We start from the raw sequence: 25,093 nt of genomic DNA on the forward strand, positions 1-25,093 counted from the left end.
CCTGTATGGATCTGTGGGGATGCTGGGCTTCTCCACAAGGGCTTGGGAACAGACCAGGCTCCCCTATAAGTGTCTATGATGAAGCTGGGCTCCTCCATAGTTCTCCTATGATGATCTCTGATGGTCTGGGCTCCTCCACAGGAGTCTGGGAAGAGGTCAGGCTCCCCTTCATGGATCTATGGGGAGACTGGGCTCCTCCACAGGGATCTGGGAAGAGGACAGGGTCCCCATTAAGTATCTAAGAAATGCCAGGCTTCTCCATAAGGGTCTGTGGAGAGTCTGGACTCCTCCATAGGGATCTGGAAGGAAGCCAGGCTCCCCCATAAGTATGTATGTGGAGGTCAGGTTCTCCACAGTGTCCTACAGGAACGCCAGGCTCCCCTATAAAGATCTATGAGTAGGCTAGGCTTCTCCATAGGGTCCTGGGAAGAGTCCAGGTCTCTTATAAGGATCTGTGGGGAGGTTGGGCTTTTCCATAGGGGCTTGGGAACAGACCAGGTTCCCCCATAAGGATCTATGAGGAGGGTGGGCTCCTCCATAGTTCTCCTATGATGATCCATTGGGGTCTGGGCTCCGCCATAGGAATTTAGGAAGAGGCTAGGCTCCCCTTTGTGGATATATGGGGTGGGTGAGCTCCTCCACAGGGGTCTGGGAAGAGGTCAGTCTCCCCTGTAAGGATCTATAGGGAATTCAGGTCCTCCATAAAGGCATGGAAGAAGGCCAGAGTTCCCTGTAAGGATGTGTGTGGATGCTGGACCTCCCTAGGGTCCTGAGAAGAAGCCAGGTTCCCCTATAAAGATCTATGTGGAGACTGGTCTTCTCTGTAGAGATCTAGGAGGAGGCCAGGGTCCCCTATAACGATCTATGGGGAGGCTGGGCTCCTCCATAGGGACCTGATAAAAAGCCAGGCTCCCTCATCTATTGAGTCCTTGGCCTTCTCCATAGGGACCTAGGAGGACGCCTATAAGGACCTGCAGGGAGGCCAGGCTGTTGCTAGAGGGAATGCAGGGTGAGAAGCCAAGCCCTCCTGAGGATGGGAATTGTCAGGTCTCTTCTATTTGTGCTGTGGCAGGACCTGGAAGTGACATTGCCGTGGGGCAGCTTGTTTTGAAGCACCTGAGGGCTCTCCAGCCATAGCTGAGGCAGCAGAGGGGCAAGACACCAGTGCGCCTTCTGATCCTTGCCCTGGTGCTCAGTCATCCCCTGGGGAGCACAGCTGGAGTCAAGTCCAAGCACTGCTGGGACCACGGAATCATAGAATCATAGAATAACCAGGTTGGAAGAGACCCACAGGATCATCGAGTCCAACCATTCCTATCAAACACTAAACCATGTCCCTTAGCACCTCGTCCACCCGTCCCTTAAACACCTCCAGGGAAGGTGACTCAACCCCCTCCCTGGGCAGCCTCTGCCAGTGCCCAATGACCCTTTCCATGAAAAATTTTTTCCTAATGTTCAGCCTAAATCTCCCCTGGCAGAGCTTGAGGCCATTCCCTCTCATCCTATCCCCTGTCACTTGGGAGAAGAGCCCAGCTCCCTCCTCTCTACAACCTCCTTTCAGGTAGTTGTAGAGAGCAATGAGGTCTCCCCTCAGCCTCCTCTTCTCCAGGCTAAACACCCCCAGAAGTGACCAGAAGTGACTTCTCCCAGTCCCTAGACAGGCAAGCCCCCTCAGAGCTCAAACCCACCTTGCAGAAGACATCGTAATCAAAGAGTTAACAATCCTGAATAGGCAATGTCCACTCTACTGGACCTTGTACTTAGGGCTTGAGAAGTCCATACGCTATTAACATAACCTGTAATTTCTAATATCTGTGAGAAAGGTAAACTGTGTGTGGGTCAAGGAGAAGCAACTCGCAGTACTAGGGCGCTTTGAAGATATGCCAGCACCAGCCCCAACAGAAAATGATCATGATGACTTTTAAAAAACACATATCCACCACACTCAAAATTTATTTTTATAATATGTATTGAAAGAACTAAGACTACAGCAGGCTCCTTCAGAAGGATATTCGTACACTTGCTCTTTCAGAAATAAAATAGGACAACTGATTGCTTTACATGTGCACTTTGCACAGTTCATTATAATGCAACAGCACAGATGTTAAAGCTCACCACGATCCTCTCCGCACAAGGAAACACTATAAAGCCCCAGGGACTGGTGGGCTTAGGCACACGCTGAAATCATGCAGATTCAACTTGAAGAACATCATACAACTAGCAGCTCCTGCTCCTCTAGAGTCAGTGACCTGGAATCAGGCTTAAACAATTAAATCCCCATGTACTGTGTCCCTGTGTCCAGTGTCATAAGGCTCTGAGGGGCTGTTAAGCAACACTGCACACAGGGACTTCAGAGACACCAGCAGCCTTGAGGCATGTAAGCTTCTGAATCAAAGCCATAATCATACATACAGTAAGAAAAAGGACCCAGACTTTGAGGAGATCTGGTCAGAAAATGAGTTTCATGGCTCCAGCCCAACATTAGAAGCTGTTTGTTTCCAGTGATGCACACACAGAACAGGCCCATAGTTTAGGGATTCCCAGACACTGATCAAATTAAGGTCCCTAGAGCCTACCAGGCACCATGAACTTAAACACCACAATCCCCTCGTCGGAGAGGTGATGGGAACAGCTGACCAACATCCTTCAGAACCTTAACAACGTTGTTGGATGTGGAACTTCCCAGCAAATTTGTGGCAGCACAGCCTGTCTCTAGGCAGCTGTGCTGTGGTCTGCTGCACCAGGTAAGATGCAGATCAGCTTCCAGTATCACTGTTTAATCCTGGAGCACATCAACAGCTAAGCCAGACTCATCAGTCCTCCTCTAAGTTCCTCTAAATTCCCTCAGAGACATGACCAAAATTAAACCTAAATCACAAGTTTAATCACTGTTAATGAAAGACTTTAGAAACAGGCAAAAGTGTAACTTGAGATCTTAGTGGGATATGCATACCCTGAGTACAAGCCATCGTGCCCAAAGCACTGGGCAGCTATCCCCACAGCACATGTGGCTTCTTAAGTTATCTGGAATGTGAGAGGCTCCAGCCTCTCCCAGATGGCTGTGCTTTAGAAGAACTTAGAATCAAAAAGTTCTTCCAACACAGATCGTCCTTGTGTCTGGGTCCATTGTTTATGCTTCTTTTCTTCCCCTTGGTGTGAAGATGGGATATCCATCCAAGGAGTTTGCTGATCAAAGGTGCAGATTTTTGGTAGACGCTTTCTGAATGCACAAATAATTATAAGAGTCCTCAAATAGTTTCTTAAAATGAAGAAGCACTTCAGCTTTGTGTGGCTGCAAATAACTGGAAACGCCACCTCTGTCACGCTGGCCAGACCAACAGTGTCTTCTGCCTGGAAAACCTACAGAACAAGATCAACAGTGTCTAAAACCACAGCTCCAGCTCAGACAAGTTCTGGGAAGGCCAACATTAACATCACTCCCAGTCGATCACCTCAAAATGTCATCCTTTAAGCAGTGGCCTTTCTTTCTCCACCATCCCTCATCTGCATAGCTGCATCTCATATTAAACCCCTTCTTCATGAAATGTGAGTACTTACTGTGGCTATTAGTGATGTATCAAGCTGTAGCCATCAACTGTGGCATAATCAGGCTCACCTGAAACACAGCACAAAACAATTTAAGTCTACTTATAAGAAGGGCTCCCTACAAGACTACACAGGACAAAGCACCACACAGCGCCCACCTGTGTAAAAGGGATGGAGACAAGGGACAATGAGGCTCAAAGAGATGACTTGATTTACCCAAAAGCCAGAGAAGGACCTCATTTTACCAAGTCCCAGTGCAGTATCACATTACTAAAGCAGCAGTGGGAATAATACAGCTTGTGCTGCTGGAGCAGAGAAGGGCCCAAACTGCAGAGGTAGGTGGGATCCAAAGCCTGCACATCTTAAGCGTCAGAAATGTCTACACTCAGGGCTTTGATCAGAACTTCTGGGTGAAACCTTGCCTGCAAAGTCAGTGCCCAGTTCCCCAGCGTCTTTCAGTGGGAACTGGACTTGGAACAGGAGCTTCACTTCAAGCCACCCCTTTAGAGAGCTAAAGCTCATGATCTGATGGAGAAGAGCAAGAGTAGGGAGTTCCTCTGTGGAGCAAGAAAACCCATAAAGCAAGTAACTCACCTGGCGCACTGGTTGGGGTGGGTAGAGGTCCCCTCCTGCACAGAAAGAAGCACAGAGCTGAGGATCTGCATGGCTATAGGATCCCTGTTGCCCTGGCTCTGTGCTCCCCAGCTCTCCTGCTGATGGGAGGGCAAGAGGCTTGGCGAGCATGGATTTATGGGGACCTGGTACCAAGGCATGTCTTGGTGGGCTCACCATCAACAGCCTGCTTGGCAAACACAGGAATTGAACCTGGTAAGGTAGGTGAAATGAAAAAGTAACGAAAAAACACTAAGCTGGGGAAACATTCACAAGGGAGCCTCAGGGCACGCCTTTTTACACGCCTCTGCCTAGAGTGAGACATCAGGAAGGCATAACTGGCCATAACGATGCCATAACTGGCATAAATCCTCTCCTGACAAGACAGCCAAAGTGGCACACTCCTCTTTAGCAAAAGTCTTTGACACTGAATCTCCATCTTTCCCCCAGCAAAAGCAATCTTCACCCTGTCCTCCCTGCCCAGCTTCACTCCCAGAGGAGTGAATTCGGCTTTGGTGTTCCTCCCTCTACCCACACATGCTTTTAACTGATCCAACTCTCCTCAACTAGACAAACCATGTGAAGAATCATGCAGGGAAGCCCACAAGATTTCATTTTGGCATCTAAGGCTGCTCTGAAAGGGAGCTCAGATTGTTCCCAGAGAGAGTAAGACATGAAATTGCCTTACTTTTCTGCTGTCCAAGCACCCCAGCCCCTCACCTCAATGCAAACAACTTCTGGAAGAGGCTTGGTGTAAGAAAAAATGAGTGCATCTTTCCTACAAGCACATATGAGAAGGGATAGACGACCACAAAAGACGAGAAGGAGAAAAACCCTCTGGCTGGGCTTGCAGGGGCCATTGAAGAGCTCATAATAGGCAGCACATTGGCAAAGCTCCTGTTGTGGAGAGTGATGGACTACATAGCGTGGGAAATATTTTCCTCTGATACTCCTAAGTCAAGCCTCCAGTAGACTGAGAGCAACAAAATATGCTTTTCTGGGGAGAGAGCAGTATTTGCAACAGCAATTGCAATTGTACATGTTATGTCCCTTACCTTGATATAGGTACAGGAACCGGGCTTCTCACAGGAGTTGCATTTCTCTGTGCATTATAGTAGTTTTCATAAACCACAGGAGCTAGGAAACGTTAAAAATAATAAAGTACAGCACTTTTATAGCCATAAACTACTCATCGTACAAACATTCAGCTGCTAAGTCTTTCCCTTCCCTGGGAAAATACCTGATCAAGAAGTTAAAAGTTACAGAAAGAGGAAATTATCTTCAGGGGCTGGTGTTAAGTGTCAGAGATGAAGGCCAGTGAGTGCAAGGAGGGATACTGCAAAATTAGTGTTTTCGCATCCGCACTGATGCTGATCAGAGAAGCAGCTCCATGAGGAGTACAAGCAAGTCAGCATTACTTCGTGAGAACATACAGAGCTCTTACCTGGAGCCAAACTTCCAGTTTTGCGTAGATTTACAAAAAAATCTATATCCTTCTCGATGCTGCACATTTCTAAACTCTTGCGGATTTCCTCATATTTCTGCAAAAGGGAAATAAAAAAGCCTTTCTGTAGTTCAGGTAGAAAAAAAAAAGAGGGGGTTTCCAATCATTTATCACACATAGAGTGAAAAAATCAGTGCTCAGCCAGCACACAAGCTTCAATTGTAGGGGAATCATAGAATTATAGACTGGTTTAGGTTGGAAGGGATCTTTAAAGGTCCCACCCAGTCCAACCTCCCTGCAATGAGCAGGGACATCTTCAACTAGCCCTGGTTGCTCAGAGCCCTGTCCAACATGGCCTTGAATGTTTCCAGGCATGGGGCATCCACCACCTCTCTGGGCAACCTGTGCAAGTGTTTCACCACCTTCAAAAAATGTGGGAATTGCATCTGCAAGAGCTCCAGCCAAAACCTTCTGCCTGCATGCTCTTGCCAGTGTCTGGTGGCCAATCAAAGGCCACAGCCCACCTTGGACATAACACAGCTCAGTAATCAGGGAAGCAAAGCCCAGTTTTCTTTCTAAACAGTAAAATGCATATTTTCGTTTGACATACCTCATCATTCTGGACGCAGTCCTGGGACAGCTGGTTGACATGAAGCCAGAGTGCATTGCGGAAGTAGTTGATCCGCTCACACTCCTGAGTCTCAAAGAACTGAAACAAGACAGATAAAGCAGCCCTAGCATCTTTAAAACAAGAGCAAATCTTATTTATCCTGATTGCTTCTCATCCCGAAGTGCCACTACAAATACAACTGTCCTCAGTGAAGAGCATGTGCTGTTAGTCTTTTGCAGAAAACATGGAAACCACAAGTCCTCCAGCTCGTCCAGAGGAGAAATCAACCCTCTACACAACAATATTTCAAACATGTCTTAAACTCAGGAAGGTCTTCAGGGCTGATTGGGAAAGGGTCACCCAGCACACCACCTCCTTTGGGACACCAAGCCAGATTCCTAAAGGCAGTGCTTGTTCCCTAGGTACCCCCCAGTCCTGTGGTCCCTTCCCTGCCAAAGGTATGGTGCAGAAAAAAGCACTGGTGATGTATGAAAACAGAGATGCATTCACTAGTTGGTCTTCTCCCTCTTTCCCACCCAGCCCTTTTCCAAGTGGGTTTAAGCCCAAGTCCTTTGAAATCCGCTGTCTCTACACCTCAATTTTACATGCCTTTATGCATATCCATAAAAGATAACCTTTCCTCCCAAGTGCACATATACACTTGTTATCAGTTATGATCTTTGCAACATGCCAAGGGGAAAATCTCTATGTGATCCATCTGCAGAATTGCAACTTCCCGCACCCAACCACCAAAGAGGCTTTTGGAGACCTGAGACACCAAAAGTGCACCACCACTGAGACATAAAACAGACAGTAAAATCTATTTACTTTAAAAAATGAAATAGAGGCCTCAGGAGAAGTAGCTTGGGAAGGGATCTGCACAGCTGTGGATGGGAAGGCTCTTTGCAAGCTTGCAGCAGACCCAGGATAAAACCTAGATCTCTGCAGGCCCTGTCTATCTTTTGGTCACAGATCTCAGGTGGCTTTAAGCCACAGGTCAGCAGCAGAGCAGCTGCACAGTCATCTCGCCATCAGCTTCGGATTTCCCCACTGTGTGGTAGATAGAAATCTTTGCTAGACCATTTCTTTATGAGACACTCTACTTCAGGTTGATACAATCCCTCAGGGAAGTTCCCACACTGCCACATGGGCTGCAAGACACAAGGCGAAGGTCTCCTGGCGCATGGAGATGGCTTCACCCAGCCTGCACCCACTGCCACCTCTGCTGTGAAGATATTTGACATCTTTCAGTGTCAGACAGACCCTGCTGGATGGTGTCGCAGCTATCGCACATATTGGTCTTGGTCACCAGGTGTGCAGAAGCGACCATGACCATTCAAGACAGTAACCACGCCAAACATGGCATCAGATAATAGGCAAAAACATCACTATGTAGTGCATTGACTGTCAATCTGGAAAGGTGGTAGAAGGAAAAATGAAAAATGGTGGGAAACCTTGAAGTAGTGGGGCCTTGAATCCATAAGCCAAGCACAAGGCACACGCAGCTTTAGCTGCAACACATCCCACTGCTTCACTTCCAGAGGAATACAGAGAGGGCAAATCTGCACCATCCCTGACTCATGCAGCGAGAGATGCACATCCAGAGGACCATGGTGCCGTGTGAAGGCATTTCAGGGCATTTACCTCACAAGCTTTGATGTGCTCTTTCTGCCATTCTTCCCGGATCTTCTCCAGTGTGGTGACGTTTTGCTGGTAACTCCTGTCTGTGAGGGAAGTCATATTATCACCTCATTAACATTAATTATTAAAAAAAAACCCTTTGCTAGAAGGTGATGTGTGAAGTCTGAAATAAATGTTAGGGAGAAAGCAGCAGTTATACATGAGCTTGGCTGTGGGTGGGTACTACAAGGGGTCACAGAGCCACACAGCAAAGCAGAGGGTCCTGCCGTGGCGCAATGGTGGGAGCAGCCTTGGTGCAGCCACACAGGCTTCACCACAAGTTTCTGAGGAGCCATGCCTGATCCAAGAGCTGGAGCTCCTCCAAGAGCCATGCCACAGCCTCACAACCCCGGGAAACACTCCCCTCACCCTCCAAATGCTCTATTCCCATACTCACCAGAGTCCTCCAGAGCTGATTTTGTCTGAGCAAGCTTCAGGAACAGCTGCCAAAAATGAGAGAGAGAAGAAAGGTAGAGGAGAGCCCTCGTGCACCACCAATGGCACTGCAGCCCAACAAGGGAACTTCAACAGCCCTCTCATCTCACCCGAAACCCAGAACTGGAAGAAGAGCCACGGGGCAGAAGAGCTGCAAGAAGAGACACCCCTTTCTCTTCCTGCCCCATGACCACCCCCCTCTCCATACCTTCTCCTGCTGCTTCTGCGTCACCAGGTTTGCGTTGCGGTGCACAGCCTGTTCCGCCTCATCCTTATCCCTGCAGCGCTGCTCGTAGAGCCTCTTGGCCTAGGAGAGCCGAGAGAAGGGGCAGGACTGTGTCAGCAAGGAACAAGATGCAAATACAGCTCACACCGCAGTCTTTGGAACAAATCACTGCCTACAAGTGAAGAGGTGGGTGCAGCCTGCCAGCAGAGCAGGGGGCAGCACGAAGGGACTCAGATGCCCGGCTTGGGCAAAACTGACCCCACAAGACAAATGGCTCTTCGCTGAAGTTAAAAAGCTCATGACAATATAGCCCATGTCACCTAAATCTCTCATAACAAACGCTGTGAGGCTACCACCAGCCACACACATAGAATCACAGAATCACCGGGTCGGAAGAGACCCATCAGATCATCGAGTCCAACCATTCCCATCAAACACTAAACCATGTCCCTCAGCACCTCGTCTACCCATCCCTTAAACACCTCCAGGGAAGGTGACTCAACCCCCTCCCTGGGCAGCCTCTGCCAGTGTCCAATGACCCTTTCTGTGAAAATTTTTTTCTTAATGTAGAGCCTAAAATTCCCCTGGCAGAGCTTGAGGCCATTCCCTCTTGTCCTGTCCCCTGTCACTTGGGAGAAGAGCCCAGCTCCCTCCTCTCCACAACCTCCTTTCAGGTAGTTGTAGAGAGCAATGAGGTCTCCCCTCAGCCTCCTCTTCTCCAGGCTAAACACCCCCAGCTCTCTCAGCCGTTCCTCGTAAGACCTGTTCTCCAGCCCCCTCACCAGCTTCGTTGCTCTTCTCTGGACTCGCTCCAGAGCCTCAACATCCTTCTTGTGGTGAGGGGCCCAGAACTGAACACAGGATTCGAGGAGCGGTCTCACCAGCGCTGAGTCCAGAGGGAGAATAACCTCCCTGGACCTGCTGGTCACGCCGTTTCTGATCCAAGCCAAGATGCCATTGGCCTTCTTGGCCACCTGGGCCCCTGCTGGCTCATGTTCAGTCGCTGTCAACCAACACCCCCAGGTCCCTCTCCTCCAGGCAGTTTCCAGCCAGACTTCTCCTAGTCTGGAGCTGCTCAGGGTTGTTGTGCCCCAAGTGCAGGACCTGGCATTTGGCCTTGTTAAACCTCCTGCCATTGGTCTCAGCCCAGCAGTCCAGCCTGTTCAGATCCCTTTGCAGAGCCTCCATCAGATCCACACACCTTGCATACTCTTCAGTTTTGCTGAGCACACCCTATCCACCACTCATGCACACACAATGTAGGGATTTGCAGCAGGGGAGGAAGGCCCTTGTGTCTAATTCTGCCCCAGCAACATGCATATGTGTGTTAGCAGCGTTAAGTCCTATGGCAAGAAACAGCAGCACATTTGCTTTACCTCCATGGTCTTCTTGTACTGCAAATTCCTGTTTTTGTGAATCGCCTCCATTATCAGCTCTATCTGTGAAGACAACAGACCCAGAGGCAGCACATCACTGACCATGAAAGCTCCAGGGTGAACTCTAGGCTTAGGAAAGGAAGAGGCATGGAGCAGATTGAGAGATTGAGATGGGTTTAAGGACCTTCCTTCCCCTACCCAAAGTGTCTTAGAATCGTGGAATGGTTTAGGTTGGAAGGGACCTTAAAGCCCATGAGTTCCAATCCCCTGCCATGGGCAGGGACACTTCCCACTGGATCAGGGGCTCCAAGCCCCATCCAGCCTGGCCTCCAACACCTCCAGGGATGGGGCAGCCACCACTTGTCTGGGCAACCTGGGCCAGGGCCTCCCCACCTTCATTGTGAAGAATTTCTTCCTAATGTCTAATCTAAATCTCCAAAAACCATCCCCCTCATTCAGTCTCTACACTCACTGTTGAAGAGCCCCTCCCCAGCATTCCTGTAGGCCCCAAAAAACCTGTTTGAGACTTTAATCTATCTATGCATTTATCTAAGCCTCCACTTGTGTATGCAAAGGAGCTCTACAAGTGAAATTCTATCAATACATATTATTTTGCCATCTCCGTAGAGTCTGGCAAAATTGGAAAGCCCAGTGCCCTCTTACTAGGTCCAAACCAACTCCTGATTCTGGCAACTTTCCCTCACTTTCCACACAAAGGGATCTCAAACCAGAAGAAGTTAAAAGGCTTGACAATCTTATCACACTCTATGGAGATCATACAGCACTACATATATGCTTTAAAAAGCATTCCTGGTTGAGGCTAGCATCCCTGCAGCTGAGCCTCTCTTATAGGTGGACCCAACAGGTGCCCAGAGAAGACACAGCAGTGAGAAGAAGGAAGCTGGAGGTTGCCACAGATTTCAACAACGTGGTTGCAACACGTAGGAAGGAGGTCAGGACTTCCTGGCAGTAGCAGGGGCTTGGGGCACAGAAAGGGCTGGGACATGATGGGAGACACCAGCCTGGAGCAATGCATCGCCACAGCAAGATTGTCATTCTGCAGCAAAGGCACGTGCTCCTGTAGCGCCTGACCTTTTTCCGATGAAGTTTTTGCTTTTCCCTGAAGTCCTCCATTTTCTTTGCTTCCTCCCGAAGGGTTTGCGCCAGCTGGATGTGACCCTGCCCCACATTGTCTATCTCTGCAAAGAAAAATAATATTAAATAATAATAAACATATACTCTGTTGCTCAAGTCAGCTGTTCTAGGCAACATCGAACTGACCCCACTTCATACATCCCCTTGCAAAAACATATGAAAGCAGCAGCCCTTTTGAAGCAGCCTCCAAGAGGCATTTGCCTACGTAAGAAGCTGTTCAGGATCAGTCCTGCTGGGGCCTGCCCTTCAGTTTGAGAAAAATCACATCAAGAGAAGTTATTCAAACAAGCACAGGTGCGTCTTCCCCTCCTCCAGATGAAACCAGGCACGTTTCAACACGCCGCACCCTGAGCAGCTCTTCTGAAGGATGCATTGCTTCAGGCTAGCAGACAATCAACTTGGGTCACGGAAAAACTCACACTCAAAATATCTCAGGCTCACCTTGCTGAAGGCAAGCAGCCACACTGCAGAACACCGCAGCAGTAAGCTCGTCGAGGGAGCTGAACTGAACTGTAGCTCATGATTCAACTCCCAGAGCTGTTTCAAAACCACATCTATTAATAGTCAGCTGCTATGACTTGTTTGGGAGGTCCACCAAGAGACAGAGCAGCGGACAAAGCTGGTGGAGCAGAGGGTGGGCTCAGCAGGACAGCAGAGTGCTGGCCCTCGTGGTGCAGATGCTGGCTGCCAGTACCCTGGCGGGCTGGGACGTGCAGCAATGAAGGGACAAGTGGCCAAAGCATCATCTCTTAGATGCTCCAATTAGAACCACAGAATCGTTTAGACTGGAAAAGACCCTCAAGATCAAAGAGTCCAACCATAAATATAACACTGCCAAGTCCACTATCGTGTCCCTGAAGTGCCACATCAACATACCTTTTAAATCTTTCCGGGGATGATGACTCCACCACTTCCCTGGGCACTCTGTTCCAGTGCTCAACAACCCTTTCCATGAAGAAATTTTTCCTATAAAGCTTGAGGCCATTTCCTCTCGTTCTATTGCTCATCACTTGGAAGAAGAGACAAACACCCCCAACACCCACCTCATCACAACCTCCTTTCAGGTAGTTGCAAAGACCAAGAGGTCTCCCCTCAGCCTCCTTTTCTCCTGACTAGACAACTCCAGGGATCCCAGCAGCTCCTCAAAACTCTTGTTCTCCTAGACCCTTCCCCAGCTCTGTTCTCCTCTGGACACACTCTAACCCCTCAATGTCCTTCTTGTAGTGAGGGGCCTGAAACTGAACACACAATTTGAGGTGCAAATTACTGCATATGCGTATGAAGACAGCAAGGCTAGGCAGTCCAACGAACTCCAGATGAGCTCCCCGTGCACAGCTTCTGATGCACAACACAAGCACGGCCTCTGAGCTGCAGCCAGCCCCAAAAGACCAAGAAATACCCAGAAGACACCCACACACTGATCTGAGCCGGGCCAGGTGGACAGCCTATGCCTGATCTCAGCATCACGAATGCTTAGAGGTTTCTCTGCTATTTCCTTCCCAGGCAATTGCCTGCAGGGTTTTGTGCAGCCAGGTGTCCTTACAAACACAAAGAATTACTTACGTTGCTTGAAAACATCCAGGGATCTCTTCAGCGTGCTGAAAAACAGGTAAAGCATTAAAAAGAGTGAGAAAGTATAATCAGACACAGGCATCAGCATAGCACCTCTCAGAAATGAGATAGCAAGTCACTCACTCAACCCTGGCCAAAGCAGCTTACAGTAGGGTTGTTTACCCTCTTTATACCTCTGGCTTTTTCTCCTCTTAGCAATTATAACACAGCTCGCTTGGTTTGAGATCTACTTTACGCCTTTCTGAACCAGGGAACCTCCTAGAACTATCATTTGGGACATATGAACACCTTCTACATGGTGCATTGGACACTGCTTGGAAGTGTAAGGACCTTTGCTACCTATTAATATCATACAGTAAAGATTTCAGAAACATTTTATGTGACACCTCAACATAAAAATGTAAATAAATGATCAGAGAATGTCAGACCAGGCACATATAAAACCTAGAAACAAAGCCAGAAGCAGAAGGTGCCAGGAGTCACTGGGGAAATGGACAGCCCCTCACGAAGCTAACTGCCTGGCCACAGTGCCTTTATGGGGTGGTAACATGTAGGGCTTTGAAGATTTGCATGGTTTGCATCAAGGAAGTACCTGTAATTCCCTTCTGGCCACAAAATAAGTCAGGAGTGAACCCAGGGTCCCTGGAACTCTGCTGAACTGCCAGCCCACATCTCACCTGAACATCTATGATGCTTTGGTTAGTCTACATCTGATGGGAACCTGGTGGGCCCCCAACTTGATTATTGGCAAAGGCCAACCCAGATGCGCACCATTCATTCACAAGACCAGTTTGAGATCATCTTCTGGTAACATCCCAATCACATTTCAGTGCTGTTTTGACTGTCACAGCCTCCTTCCTTCTCTTCCTTCTTCATTGCTCCAAGTAAGGACACCCATAAAAACAAACCACACACAGCACTGTGAACTTACTTCAGCTCTGTCTGCCCACAGGGCTTCTTCTTTGACAAGTTAATGAGCTCTTTGCCATATTTTTCTTCTATAATCGCCCTGTTGAGGAAAGAAAGAAATGAGAGGAAGTTCCCAAATCAAAAACTAATACTTGTTTGCAGCAGAGGCCAAGACCAACTCTTAACATCTTCCTTATCTTCTGACACGCTGTAAACCAAGAGATGGTTGACTGAAGGAAGACTGTTGTTCACTGTCAACCAACAGCCTTTCTACTGAAAACACTTATTTTGCAGTGTCTGTGGTCCAAATAAGTTGCTCTCTCTATGTCCTCTTGACAGATGGGGGACCACCTCCACAGGAGGTGGAGCACTAAGCAGCCAGTACAGCTGATGGTTAGATGCAGCCAGGTGAGTCACCTGAGTAGTTTTTAGCTGTTTCCTATGGGAACTAGGCTTGTGTGATCACATTCTTCCTATAATGCCTGTATCTCTAACACAGATGCAGCTGTTTATGTTGTTGATTTCTAGAGTTTGGCAGTGAGGTTCTCCTAATTTAACTAATTTAAAACTCCAAAGGCTTGTAGGGCAATGGAAAAAATAAAGATTATAAACCGATTTTCTTCTTCTATCTAACAGAATTCCCATGAACTTCCTTTTGAGACTAATCATCAAATCCAACAGGTCTATTCTTTGAGGCTGTAACCACGTAATAGATGTGCTGTACCTGGAGAACTGGACCACGTTCAGAGAGTGGTGCGGACAGCAAGTCTAGGCCCAGCCTCTAATCTCCTCCTGGATAGATGCATCAGTGGGAACCTAAACCTTCTTCAATAGCGAAGAGGAACAAAGCACAAGGTGTGGAGGAGGCTTTTTCCACTCTCTCCCCTGTCACTGGTGAATGGACGTGGTTCTCAGGGTTTAATGGATGGTTCCTCAGATAGGTGGAAAGCCCAGATTTTCCTGGAACATGGGATTACAGCCTAGTCAGGTGTACTAGGCACTTTGAACTGCATGTTCCCCTCCTCTTCATCCCCATTACATTTATTCCAGGCTGTTTTGTACCAAGTCTTGCATGCAAAGGTTTGTTTTCTCCAATTCTCAATACCAAAACTCAGGTATATATATATATTAACTCAGGGTTATTCTAAAATGCTCTTTGTATTTAGCCATAAAGTCAAAATACATGGCCAGACCATCCCATTGTAGCCACAGAACCTTCACTTAGGTCATATTCTTTGATTAATAAATGCACGATCTAATGCTACCACTTCTTTTTGAAATAAAGGCCAGGACAAAGCCATGCCTCTCCAACGCCGAGGCCTTCATCTGATCTGCAAGATGAACTGCAAGGTGAACTTCATGGGAGAGCACGAGGCCTGGGCAGGCCACCAGTAGCTTCAAATACATCAGTACCAATGTCTGGCAACACAAAATCACTAGGTTGGAAAAGACCCACTGGATAGTTCAGTCCAACCATTCCTATCAAACACTAAACCATGTCCCTTAGCACCTCGTCCACCCGTGCCTTAAACCCCTCCAGGGATGGTGACTTAACCACCTCCCCAGGCAGCCTCTGCCAGTGCCCAATGACCCTTTCTGTGAAAATTTTTTGTCTGTTATCCAGACTGAATCTCCCCTGGAAGAGCTTGAGGCCATTCCCTTGTAAGAATGAATTATTAAACTGCTCCTGATTTCTCTTTCTTTGTGACAGACAGTTCGAAATATGATCACCAAGTTCTGGGCACCATCGTTGCCTCGCAGCTAAAGATTCCTGGGCATGGACTTCACACCACAGCACCAGCCATGCAATTGTAAGAAAACAAGTTCCTCATCAGTCAAAAATCAAAGGTATTTTAAAATAGTAGATAGTTAAATGTGACAAAAACCTAACTGGGAGTACAAGGAGCAGAAGAAGTGCCACCGCCTCACTTCTCATGTTCAATGCAACCCGTTTTAAGAGGCAGCTCCATACCTTTCCTTCAAAAAGTCTTCAAATTCTTTGCAGTTCTTCCTGCCATCATTCAGATGTTGAATGATACTGTCATAGCCAACTGTGCTCGTCAGATCCGTACTCTGAAAACACAAGAACAGGAGACACATCCTCATCAGTGCAGTCCCTGGACAGTGTCACCTGTAGCAGGATTTGCACAAGTGATGGCTCAGCTGAGAGCAAGTGTGCAAGTGCCTCTCTGTGAAATATTCTACAGTCTTTTACTTTTAGAGGTCTGAGAGACTCCAGAATGAGAACTATGGTGGTGATTCGGGACAAGGCACTTCTGTGACTTCCAGGAAACAGAAGAACTCAGTTCTACCACAACCTATTACTCCCCCCTATTACACAAGGTATCTCCTCCTAGCAGCTTAGCTGTCAGTTCTAACTTAATAAAATCAGACACTAAAACCCTCTAAATGTCTAGCTATAGCCCATCTTACTGCTGCTCCTCCTGGTTTCTGCAGACCTGGAGGTGGATCATGGTCAGCTTTGACTTGCACTGGAGCAAGCGTCTGGGCTGGAGGTGAATTGATCAGATTTTCTGCATAGGATCACCGAGCTATAGGCTTCCCTCACTACCCTCCCAGTCATGTATGGATGCACCCAGTGGCTGCTACTGCAACAGCCTTCTCTTTGGCCTTGCAAAAAGCAACGCTGTCCCACCCATCAATTCAAAACACCACTGCAAATATTTCCATATGTATCAGGTTGTTCTCCACCACTGCTCTATGCCCTCAGACACGTCATGCAGGGCCAGCTTCTGCAGTTCCCCAGTACACCACAGCCACGGAGAGGTCCTGCCTCCATCATCTGTGAAGCCAAGTCAAGTCCCATCTTCCAACCCAGGTCTCTCAGCCCTCAGTGCCATGTGCACCTCCCATATACCTCTAATGGATCACTGCTTTCCTTCAGATTACTTAAAAGCTTATATTGCACCGTGATGCTTATAAAAAAAACATATACATGTGACAATGACATAGGTGGGCTAGGACAAAGGTTGACATACTCTATCCTATTCTTTCCTCATACACGTAGCTGGAAGCACCTTAGGACAAAGAAAACAGTTGTTTTGCCTTACAGCTGTTGAGATTTGCCACACTGGAGACTTGGGACTGTTGTCACCTGCTAAGAGGGCCAGTTGATGTTGCGTGGAACAACACATACAAGAGCAAAAAATAAAGGGAAAGAGGCTGCAGAAAGGAAGCCGTGGCAGGAGCAGATATGAAACTCGGGGAAAGGAAGCAGAAGCCACAAGCAGTTATTAAGAAACTTGAAGGGGAATAATGGCAGGATGGAGAGATTGAGGAAATGGTTTGAAGGCAGGATGAGGGCACGCAGAGAGCTGGCATGATAGTGTGGGTGGCGGAGATGGGGATTTCTCCAGAGTTTGTACCTGGCAGAAGAAATGAGGAGGAACAGGGCTGGTATTTGTGATAAGCAAAGGATTTAATCATGTGGACTTCCCTCGCGAGTCAAGGTCTTGAATGTCAGTGGCCAGAAAGTGAGAAGTTAAGTGGAAATCTAGTGGAGTTGGACCTGCAGGAAATCCCCAGATATCCCATATTAGCTTTGCTCCATCCATGGCATACAGGGGAAGAGGGGACTGTGAGAAGGACCTAAGCAGAAAACAAAACAGTTTCTGTTTCTTTATAAAGAACAAACATCCCTCCAAAATGGGCTCACTACTAAAAAACTCACAACCAGTTCTCAGTTTGTGTCATATCTTTGCTAACTGGGTCTGCGAAAAAGGAAGTACGCTTGCACTGAAGTCAGTTGTCATGACAGTTGCAAAACACAGGAACATCCGAACTTGACTTCCTACCTCCAGTTTCAAAGGAAATAAAATGGATGCAGAGCACAACAGCCTTTGCTGCAAGCCCAGTCAGGACAGAGCAGTCAAATCAACATTGCTGTGTGTTGGGGGCACCCGAAAGCTCCTGCGTCCCTCTTTGCTGCCTGGGACACTTGGGCTTGCTGCATCAGGCACAAGAGCCAAAGGAAATGTTGGGAGCAACCATCAAAACTGTGCGCTAAGCTCTTTATTTTATCACTCTTCCTCCTCCAGCAGAAGGATTTAATTCTAGAATCTATGTATTTCCTAAGCGTCTAAGACTGGACTAGACCTCAGAGTGTTATAGGAAAGACGGGAGGTAACAGAGATGGTGGAGGTTTCCAGAATTGCTGCTGGAAGGTAGAAGATGCTCATGGCCCAGAAAGAGCTGAATGGGATTGTATGACATGAAAGCAGCCATTGTAACACCCTCCTGCACAGATGATGGAATTGAAAGACTGAAAAGGACCAGCAGGACTACCCATGGGACTGCCCAAAGGCAGGGATGGCAGAGAGCAATGAAAGAGGAAGGACAACACGGTGAGCGCAGAGCCACAGGCAGAGAGGACAAGATTTAAGACATAATAAACTTAGACATAGACAGGTATTGTCCAGCCCGATTCAATGTCTTTATCAATGACCTGGATGAAGACATCGAGTGCACCCTTAGCAGGATTGCGGACGACACTAAGCTGGGTGGAAGTGTTGATCTGCTGGAGGGTAGGGAGGCTCCAAAGGGATCTGAACAGGCTGGACCGCTGGGCTGAGACCAATGGCAGGAGGTTTAACAAGGCCAAATGCCGGGTCCTGCACTTGGGGCACAACAACCCTGTGCAGCTACAGACTAGGAGAAGTCTGTCTAGAAAGCTGCCTGGAGGAGAGGGACCTGCGGGTGTTGGTTGACAGCGACTGAACATGAGCCAGCAGGGGCCCAGGTGGCCAAGAAGGCCAATGGCATCTTGGCTTGGATCAGACACGGCGTGACCAGCAGGTCCAGGGAGGTTCTTCTCCCTCTGGACTCGGCACTGGTGAGACCGCTCCTCGAATCCTGTGTTCAGTTCTGGGCCCCTCACCACAAGAAGGATGTTGAGGCTCTGGAGCGAGTCCAGAGAAGAGCAACAAAGCTGGTGAAGGGGCGGGAGAACAGGCCTTATGAGGAGCGGCTGAGAGAGCTGGGGGTGTTTAGCCTGGAGAAGAGGAGGCTGAGGGGAGACCTCATTGCTCTCTACAACTACCTGAAAGGAGGTTGTGGAGAGGAGGGAGCTGGCCTCTTCTTCCAAGTGACAGGGGACAGGACAAGAGGGAATGGCCTCAAGCTCCACCAGGGGAGGTTTAGGCTGAACGTTAGGAAAAAATTTTTCACAGAAAGGGTCACTGGTCACTGGCAGAGGCTGCCCAGGGAGGCGGTTGATTCACCTTCCCTGGAGGTGTTTAAGGGATGGGTGGACAAGGCACTGAGGGGAATGGTTTAGTGTTTGATGGGAACGGTTGGACTTGATGATCCAGTGGGTCTTTTCCAACCTGGTGGTTCTGGGATTCTGTGGAGGATGGGGAGTTGCACCAAGCCCTCCCCAACTCAAGGCATGTGGGAGGACAAGCGTCTTCTCTTCCCACTCTGCAGCACGTGACTGTCCTGATCCTCCTGGCTGGGCTGAGCTCCAAGCCCACATGCTATTTAGAGGGCAGCCCATGGAAAGTACTAACAGATGATTTCAAGGTGACAAAGCAGCAGCTGATGTTTCTTGAGCCCACAGGGCTCAGCAGGACGTGGCTCCCCTTCCTGACCCACTGCTCAGGTTTGTGCCATTCTCCTGACAGACTCACTGAGGAGAAGGAATTGGTGTGTTTGCTTGCAGTGCTTTGGGTTATTTTGCACTTTTAGCCAAAAGAGTGTTTTAAATGCTCCATTGAGGATCTGAAGCCACGTTATGATCTTGTGTGAGTCACAGCTGAAACAAAAGCTGCTGAGCTGGACTCTTCTATCTTCTACCCCGTTTTACATGGAAAACCCCCTCCAGGCACACACCCTACAAACTCAATAGCATGGGAGAATCACAGAATCATTTAAGACCATTGAGTGCAACCATAAACCCAAAAGTCCACCACTAAACCATGTCCCAAAGTGCCACGTCTACCCCTCTTTTAAACACCTCCAGGGATGATGATTCAGCCACCTCCTTGAACAGCCTGTTCTAATCCTTGACAAACCTTGTGGTGAAGCCATACCCGATCTAAACCTCCTTGGTGTAACTTGAGGCCATTTCCTTTCATCCTGTCATTTGTAAATTGGAAGAAGAGACCAACATCCACCTTCTTTCAGGTAGTTGCAAAGACCAATAAGGACTCCCTTCAGCCTCCTTTTCTCCAGACTGAACAACCCCAGTTCCCTCAGCTGCTCCCATAACCTGTGTGCTCCAGCCCCTCAATCTGTTCTTCTTCTAGAGAGGAGCCCAGAACTGAACACAGGATTCAAGGTGCTGCTTCACCAGTGCTGAGTCCAGAGGGAGAAGAACCTCCCTGGCCCTGCTGGTCACGCCGTTTCTGATCCAAGCCAAGATGCCATTGGCCTTCTTGGCCACCTGGGCCACTGCTGGCTCATGTTCAGTCTCTGTCAACCGACACCCCCAGGTCCCTCTCCTCCAGGCAGCTTTCCAGCCACTCTTCCCCAAGCCTGGAGCTGCACAGAGTTGTTGTGTCCCAAGTGCAGGACCCAGCACCTGGCCTTGTTAAAGCTCATCCTGCTAGCTTCAGCCCATTGATCCAGCCTGTCCAGATGCCTCTGCAGAGCCTCCCTACCCTCACAACATCTGTTCCAGCCTTCCTAAATATGAAAGATTTGGGGCACTGAACTGCTTGCAGACATTTCTTGAAAGATCTTTATTTATGCAGAGGTCTCAGAATGTCTCCTCAGCTTTAGCTGCTGAGAGAAACACAGCAGAAGCTGGATGTCTATTTTAGCAGCTGAAAACACTGTGCAACAATAAATGGCTGTGCTATTCTTGCTTGAAGTCAACACAGCCTCAAAATCACTCAGGGTTGCTGAAACCAACAAAAATGCTTGCTCTGGGGTCTGCAGGAAGAAGGGTGAGCAGAGCAGATGCTGCAAGAGGCTACAGTTCCTCCCCATTCCATGACCAGATGGGTACAAGACTGACAAAGATCATTGCAGGGAGGAAGAGGACTTGCTGCAAATTCACCCACCTGAGGATGACAGCCTGCGAAAATCAGCTTTTTTATTAAAAATTTTCCACTTGTATTTTCCTCCCTGCTGTGCCAACACCGCTACCCTGCTCATCCCAGGGGCACAGGGAGCAATGGACCATTCCGCCTCGATGCAATTACTTCTGCCCACAAACCCCACTTTGTTCCTTTCGAACGACAACCTGAGGATTTCATAACGATGTCGATGAACTCTGTCAAGCCAGTCCTTGTTTAGAGAATGACAACTGAGGGTAAGGGGAAGTGAAACAGCCCAGCCAGCATCACATCGCAAGTCAGCAGCTGGAGAATGAACCCAGGAGCCCCGGGCTGGCAGCCTCAAACACCTTTCAGCAGCAGGGCTGCAGAAAAAAGGAGTTCATCCTTGGCCAGCCACACGAGGCTAAAAAAAATCATAGTGATGAAGAAGAAATACAGCCAGAAGAAATACTGAATTACAGCACTGACAAATACCATCCGTAGCCTGTGGTAGAGGGGCCAGCAGGGAGAAACTGCCAGTTCCTTTGCAGACACCAGCACTCCCTTGCTCTGTAGCAAGGGGCAAAGCATTTATTTCCCCACATACTTCGCTTCTGCCGTCACGAAAAAAGAGATGCAATAGCTCTTTCCTATGTGTTGGAGGGTTAAATAAGTGTTTTCAGACTCTTTGCCACATGCTGCATTGGAAAATTAAATGTACCAATGCAACTTTTACTGCAGATGATTTGCCTGAGCCAGGGATTGTTGTAGCATCATCACTTCTTCTTGGCAGGAAAAATAATTATTTGTGAGTGCCTAAAAAATTTCAATACCTAACTCATACCTGACCAGACCAACCTCAATGAGAGTCAGCAGGTCTCAGTCTTCAGCACTATTTGTATATTTTTTAATGTCTCCTCAAATGCTTCTTTTTTTAATACACCCTGGAACACAGTGCAGAGAGTAAAGCTCTTACTTTCGTCTCATTATGAGCAAAATAACTGAAAATCCACTCTCCATGTTGCAAGCTGTCAGCCAATAGATCAAAGTGGGTTTTAGCATTATCATAATTTCTGTTTTTCCCACATAGTTTTACAGATGCCTAAAACCACTGAATTATTAAATCCAAAGCTTTGAATCATGGAATCATAGGATGTCTTGAGTTAATAGATACGTTCTGTCCTTTGCTGCCAGGTTACCCAAAATACTCTGCAAGAACAGGTTGGGGGAAATCAGGCACATACCAAAAAAAAGACTAAAGCAGGAGAAGCAAAAGGAGAACAGCAGGCTGCAAAAACAAATGGAAACAAAAGCTCCTACTTGCTCAACACCCAGCAATTGCTACAGGCATGGCAAGAGGAAACAAACATGCTCTCTAGCGTATTTTTGGTTTTGCAAAGCTGTTTTGCAGGCATCACACGAGTGAGGGATTTGGGAAGTACGTGCAGCTTCAGGCACCTCCAGACTTCAGCCACTGGGTGAGCAGGAGCTGTGGTAGGATGCAAAAGCGCAAACCCTTTTATTTAATGAAGTTTATTGTCTTGTGCTGAGACCTATGAGCACGAGCAAACTCGAGTGCAAAGAGCAAAGTCACAAGGTGCTTTCATGACACAGCACGTCATGACCACCCCACCTTGACCAAGTTCCAGTGCAGGAAATTACAGATGCTCGCACCCACCAAAGAAACAAAAACTGGCATGGTCTGAAGTTAAATCAGCCCCCAGGTGAGGGTTAAGGCACAGCCCCACAACCCAAGCAGAGCAATGAGGACTACAGCTTATCCCTATAAAGAAATTCAGCAGTCGCCTTTCGCAGCCAGCCGTGCTTCAGACCTATATGCAGTAACAAAAGTGTCTCAGGTTTTGGAAGGTTTGGTTATTTTTTGGGCTTTTCCCATCAACTGAAACATCGGACCCCTGTCACTCTCCCAAAATCTCCACTTTCCCACAGGGCTCTCCTGACCGCTGCAAAATCACTTGCTTCAGCAAAGAAGAGTTCTCTCTTGGTTTTTGGCTGAAGTGAAGTAATATAAGAGGAAAAAATTGCAAGAGGAAGTCTACCCTCTCTCACGGCACTTAACAGCAAATCGAAGCTGAATGAATAGCCCTCTGCACTTCATCTAGATTTGCTTTTTTCTGCTGGTCTCTTCTTCCCCCCCTCCTCTCCAGCCCTCGCAGCTGATGCACAGTCACCAGTATGTGGCACAGAGACAGCCTGGAGAGGTACCTGCCTTTTCCATGGGCCAAAGGACAGCAGCAGAGCCTCGATCTCTCCACTGAGTCACGTCCGTCACGCTCCCATCCATCCTCCACCCCAGCTGCCTGCCCCAGGCGCGCCATTGAGGCAGGAGTTGAAGCACACAGGCTTCAGGAAGGAAAAAGCCAAGCAAAATCCTTGGCAACATGGATAGCTTTGGGCTCAGCAAGGGGATTATTCAGTAAATAGGTGTTTGCTATCAAAGGAACCAAGCAGGCATGAGTGTCCCAAGCAATGTCCCGGCTCCTTCTCGCCTTTGGGGCTTGAGGCTGCTCCTACCACGGTATTTTCCCCCACCAAGACCCCTCATCCAAGACCCTCCTTCAAAAAGCATCGCACCGCAGCAGTAGAGGAACAAACCGTGTGCGCTAGCCAAGGCCAGCACCGCAGCAAGGACCTCTTCTTCAATTTAATGTGCCACTGAAGCACAATGAACCACATCCACGCAGCTCTCCTGGCTGCCCCAGCCTGCCACCCCTCTCACATCCTCCCTGTCCTGCACATTTGCAAAGCAAAGGGAGCACCATTTCTTGACAATAAATAGCTGAGAAACAGCTGCCAGATGCAAAGCTGGCTTTGTTTCCCAAGCCTCATTTGTCACCTATGTGGGATTTACATTTTTGAGGGCACCACACCAGATAACACGGTAATGTCATGGGGCAAGCTCAGAGCTCTGCACATTACCCCTCTCATTCCACAACATGCAGGAGCCCCAAACCTGGCACCCACTCCTCATGGGGTGCATGCATCTTCCCCCTGCCCTGAAAGACAGGAGCTGCTTTCTGGGCATCATCTGAGAAGCAAGGAGCACCGCTCACAGATAGGGAATTTCAGCCCCAAAAGACAAAATTTTTTTTTTCATAGAATCATTTTGTCATTTATTTCCTAGTTCCCTGTACCTGGAAAGGAGGGTCACACACCAAGAGGAACTGCGAAGCCACAACACCGATGGTCTACAAGAGATAAGTGGCTTTTCAGCACTTCTCCATTCCCAAAAGCATAGTTCAGATGCACAAGAATTGATGACGGCTTTCCCTGCACCACGGCTCAACAGCCAGCAGCAGCACGCAGAGGGACTCTCTCCTTGCCGGGGATTAGCTCAAATCAAAGCACCCGTTTTGGCCACGGTGCCCCCAAGGAGTTCACCAGCGGCCAATTCGAATTAGCAAACCCTCAGCCTGGCCTTATTTGCTCTGGGGTGGCAGCAGGAGCTTGGGATGCAAAGCCAGATCTCTCCAGACACGGGTGGACAGGCAGTGCCTGCCAGGGGATGCTCGGAGCCTTCATCTAAGGCACCCCAGGACCTCGAAGGCAGCTTTGGAGCAGACTCTGAGCAGAGAGGAGTGACCCTTCCTACCTAGTTGTGACTCTCCCCAGCTCCAGCTGGGTCCTGACCCACTCCCTCTGTGACCCCAGTGTTCACACTCACCCAGAAGTGGTCTCTGAACCTCGCCTCCCGCATCCTGATGCTGCCACCACTGCTCCCAGCACAGGGTTCTGCTGGTCCTGCCCCGCCCCAGTGAGCCAGTCCCACCCCGTGGCATCATGTCCCCACCCAGCACCCCGAAACAGCGTGGCGACATCCAGCCCTCCCTCTCCGTGTTGCTGAGCCGTCACTCCCAGCTCTCCCCGGGCTGCAGGACCAAGACGCGCAGCAGCTGAGGGCACCTCTTCCCATGGAAGATGGATGGGATCAGTGGGGATGCAGGGCATGGCATCCCGCGAGGAGAAACCCACTCGTGACAGCCAAACCCAATCGTCCCATGTGGTTTCATGAAGGAAACTGCATGGCTGAGCTCCTGTGACCCACAGCCCCTTCCCTGCACAGCTTGGCCAGAGGCTGCTCTCGCAGTGTTTGTGGCTGCCCCAGCAGCAGACACAGCATCATATTTCTATTTCAGGTCTAAAAGGCTTCAGTCAAGGCTTGGAAGAGGTCCTAGCAAACTCATTGGGACATCCAGCAGCAGAGGTACAACTTGCCCAGCTATAAAATACTCCAAAGTGTGAATCCCAGGATAAATTGCCAAGTTTTCTTCAACTGCTCTGGCTGCACTGGAAGTGCGCTCCTAAACACGAGCAGGTAAGCCCGAGCAGGACAGAGCAACGTGGATGAGGGCACAGCAGCCTGGGGCAGTGAGCACGATGGTTGTCATCGCTCCTGCAGCAACACATCACAGCCTCGGCACCAGCTGCGCAGACCAGGTGTCAGTGTGGTGCTGACCGTCTGCGGGAATAAACTGAACGCGGGAACCATAACAGATGGCTACATAG

At 48.7% G+C, this 25,093-nt stretch overlaps 1 protein-coding gene across 3 annotated transcripts; it reads right to left on the reverse strand.

Annotated features, from left to right (window-relative positions):
- Positions 1-1,941: 1,941 nt before the first annotated feature.
- On the reverse strand, positions 1,942-24,335 carry PSTPIP2 (proline-serine-threonine phosphatase interacting protein 2). 3 transcript variants are annotated; one of them, XM_069880378.1, is made up of 15 exons: positions 24,252-24,335; positions 15,538-15,638; positions 13,588-13,665; positions 12,648-12,682; positions 11,022-11,128; positions 9,930-9,992; positions 8,536-8,634; positions 8,290-8,335; positions 7,857-7,936; positions 6,213-6,311; positions 5,603-5,699; positions 5,214-5,295; positions 4,141-4,175; positions 3,559-3,616; positions 1,942-3,186 (listed from the first exon to the last, which is right to left on the reverse strand). In XM_069880378.1, the coding sequence occupies exons 1-14, from the start codon at positions 24,282-24,284 to the stop codon at positions 3,567-3,569; spliced, it is 1,005 nt and encodes a 334-aa protein (XP_069736479.1). In that variant the 5' UTR covers positions 24,285-24,335; the 3' UTR covers positions 1,942-3,186; positions 3,559-3,566. The 3 variants fall into 3 exon arrangements, with proteins under 3 accessions (XP_069736479.1, XP_069736478.1, XP_069736477.1); XM_069880377.1 differs by having other exon boundaries at positions 1,942-3,360; XM_069880376.1 differs by lacking the exons at positions 1,942-3,186; positions 3,559-3,616 and having other exon boundaries at positions 3,658-4,175.
- Between the last annotated feature and the right edge of the window lie 758 nt (positions 24,336-25,093).

The sequence above is a fragment of the Phaenicophaeus curvirostris genome, chromosome Z, assembly GCF_032191515.1.
Source record: "Phaenicophaeus curvirostris isolate KB17595 chromosome Z, BPBGC_Pcur_1.0, whole genome shotgun sequence".
Taxonomy (NCBI): Eukaryota; Metazoa; Chordata; class Aves; order Cuculiformes; family Cuculidae; genus Phaenicophaeus; species Phaenicophaeus curvirostris.

Bases quoted from the DNA above. Each gene is read 5' to 3' on its own strand.
- PSTPIP2 (XM_069880376.1), bottom strand. From the start codon at position 24,284: ATGCGGGAGGCGAGGTTCAGAGACCACTTCTGG. The intron at 15,639-24,251 runs GTGAGTGTGAAC...TTGTGTTTTCAG, and splicing joins GGTTCAGAGACCACTTCTGG to AGTACGGATCTGACGAGCAC. The intron at 6,312-7,856 runs GTAAATGCCCTG...GTCTTGTTTCAG, and splicing joins AGCACATCAAAGCTTGTGAG to TTCTTTGAGACTCAGGAGTG.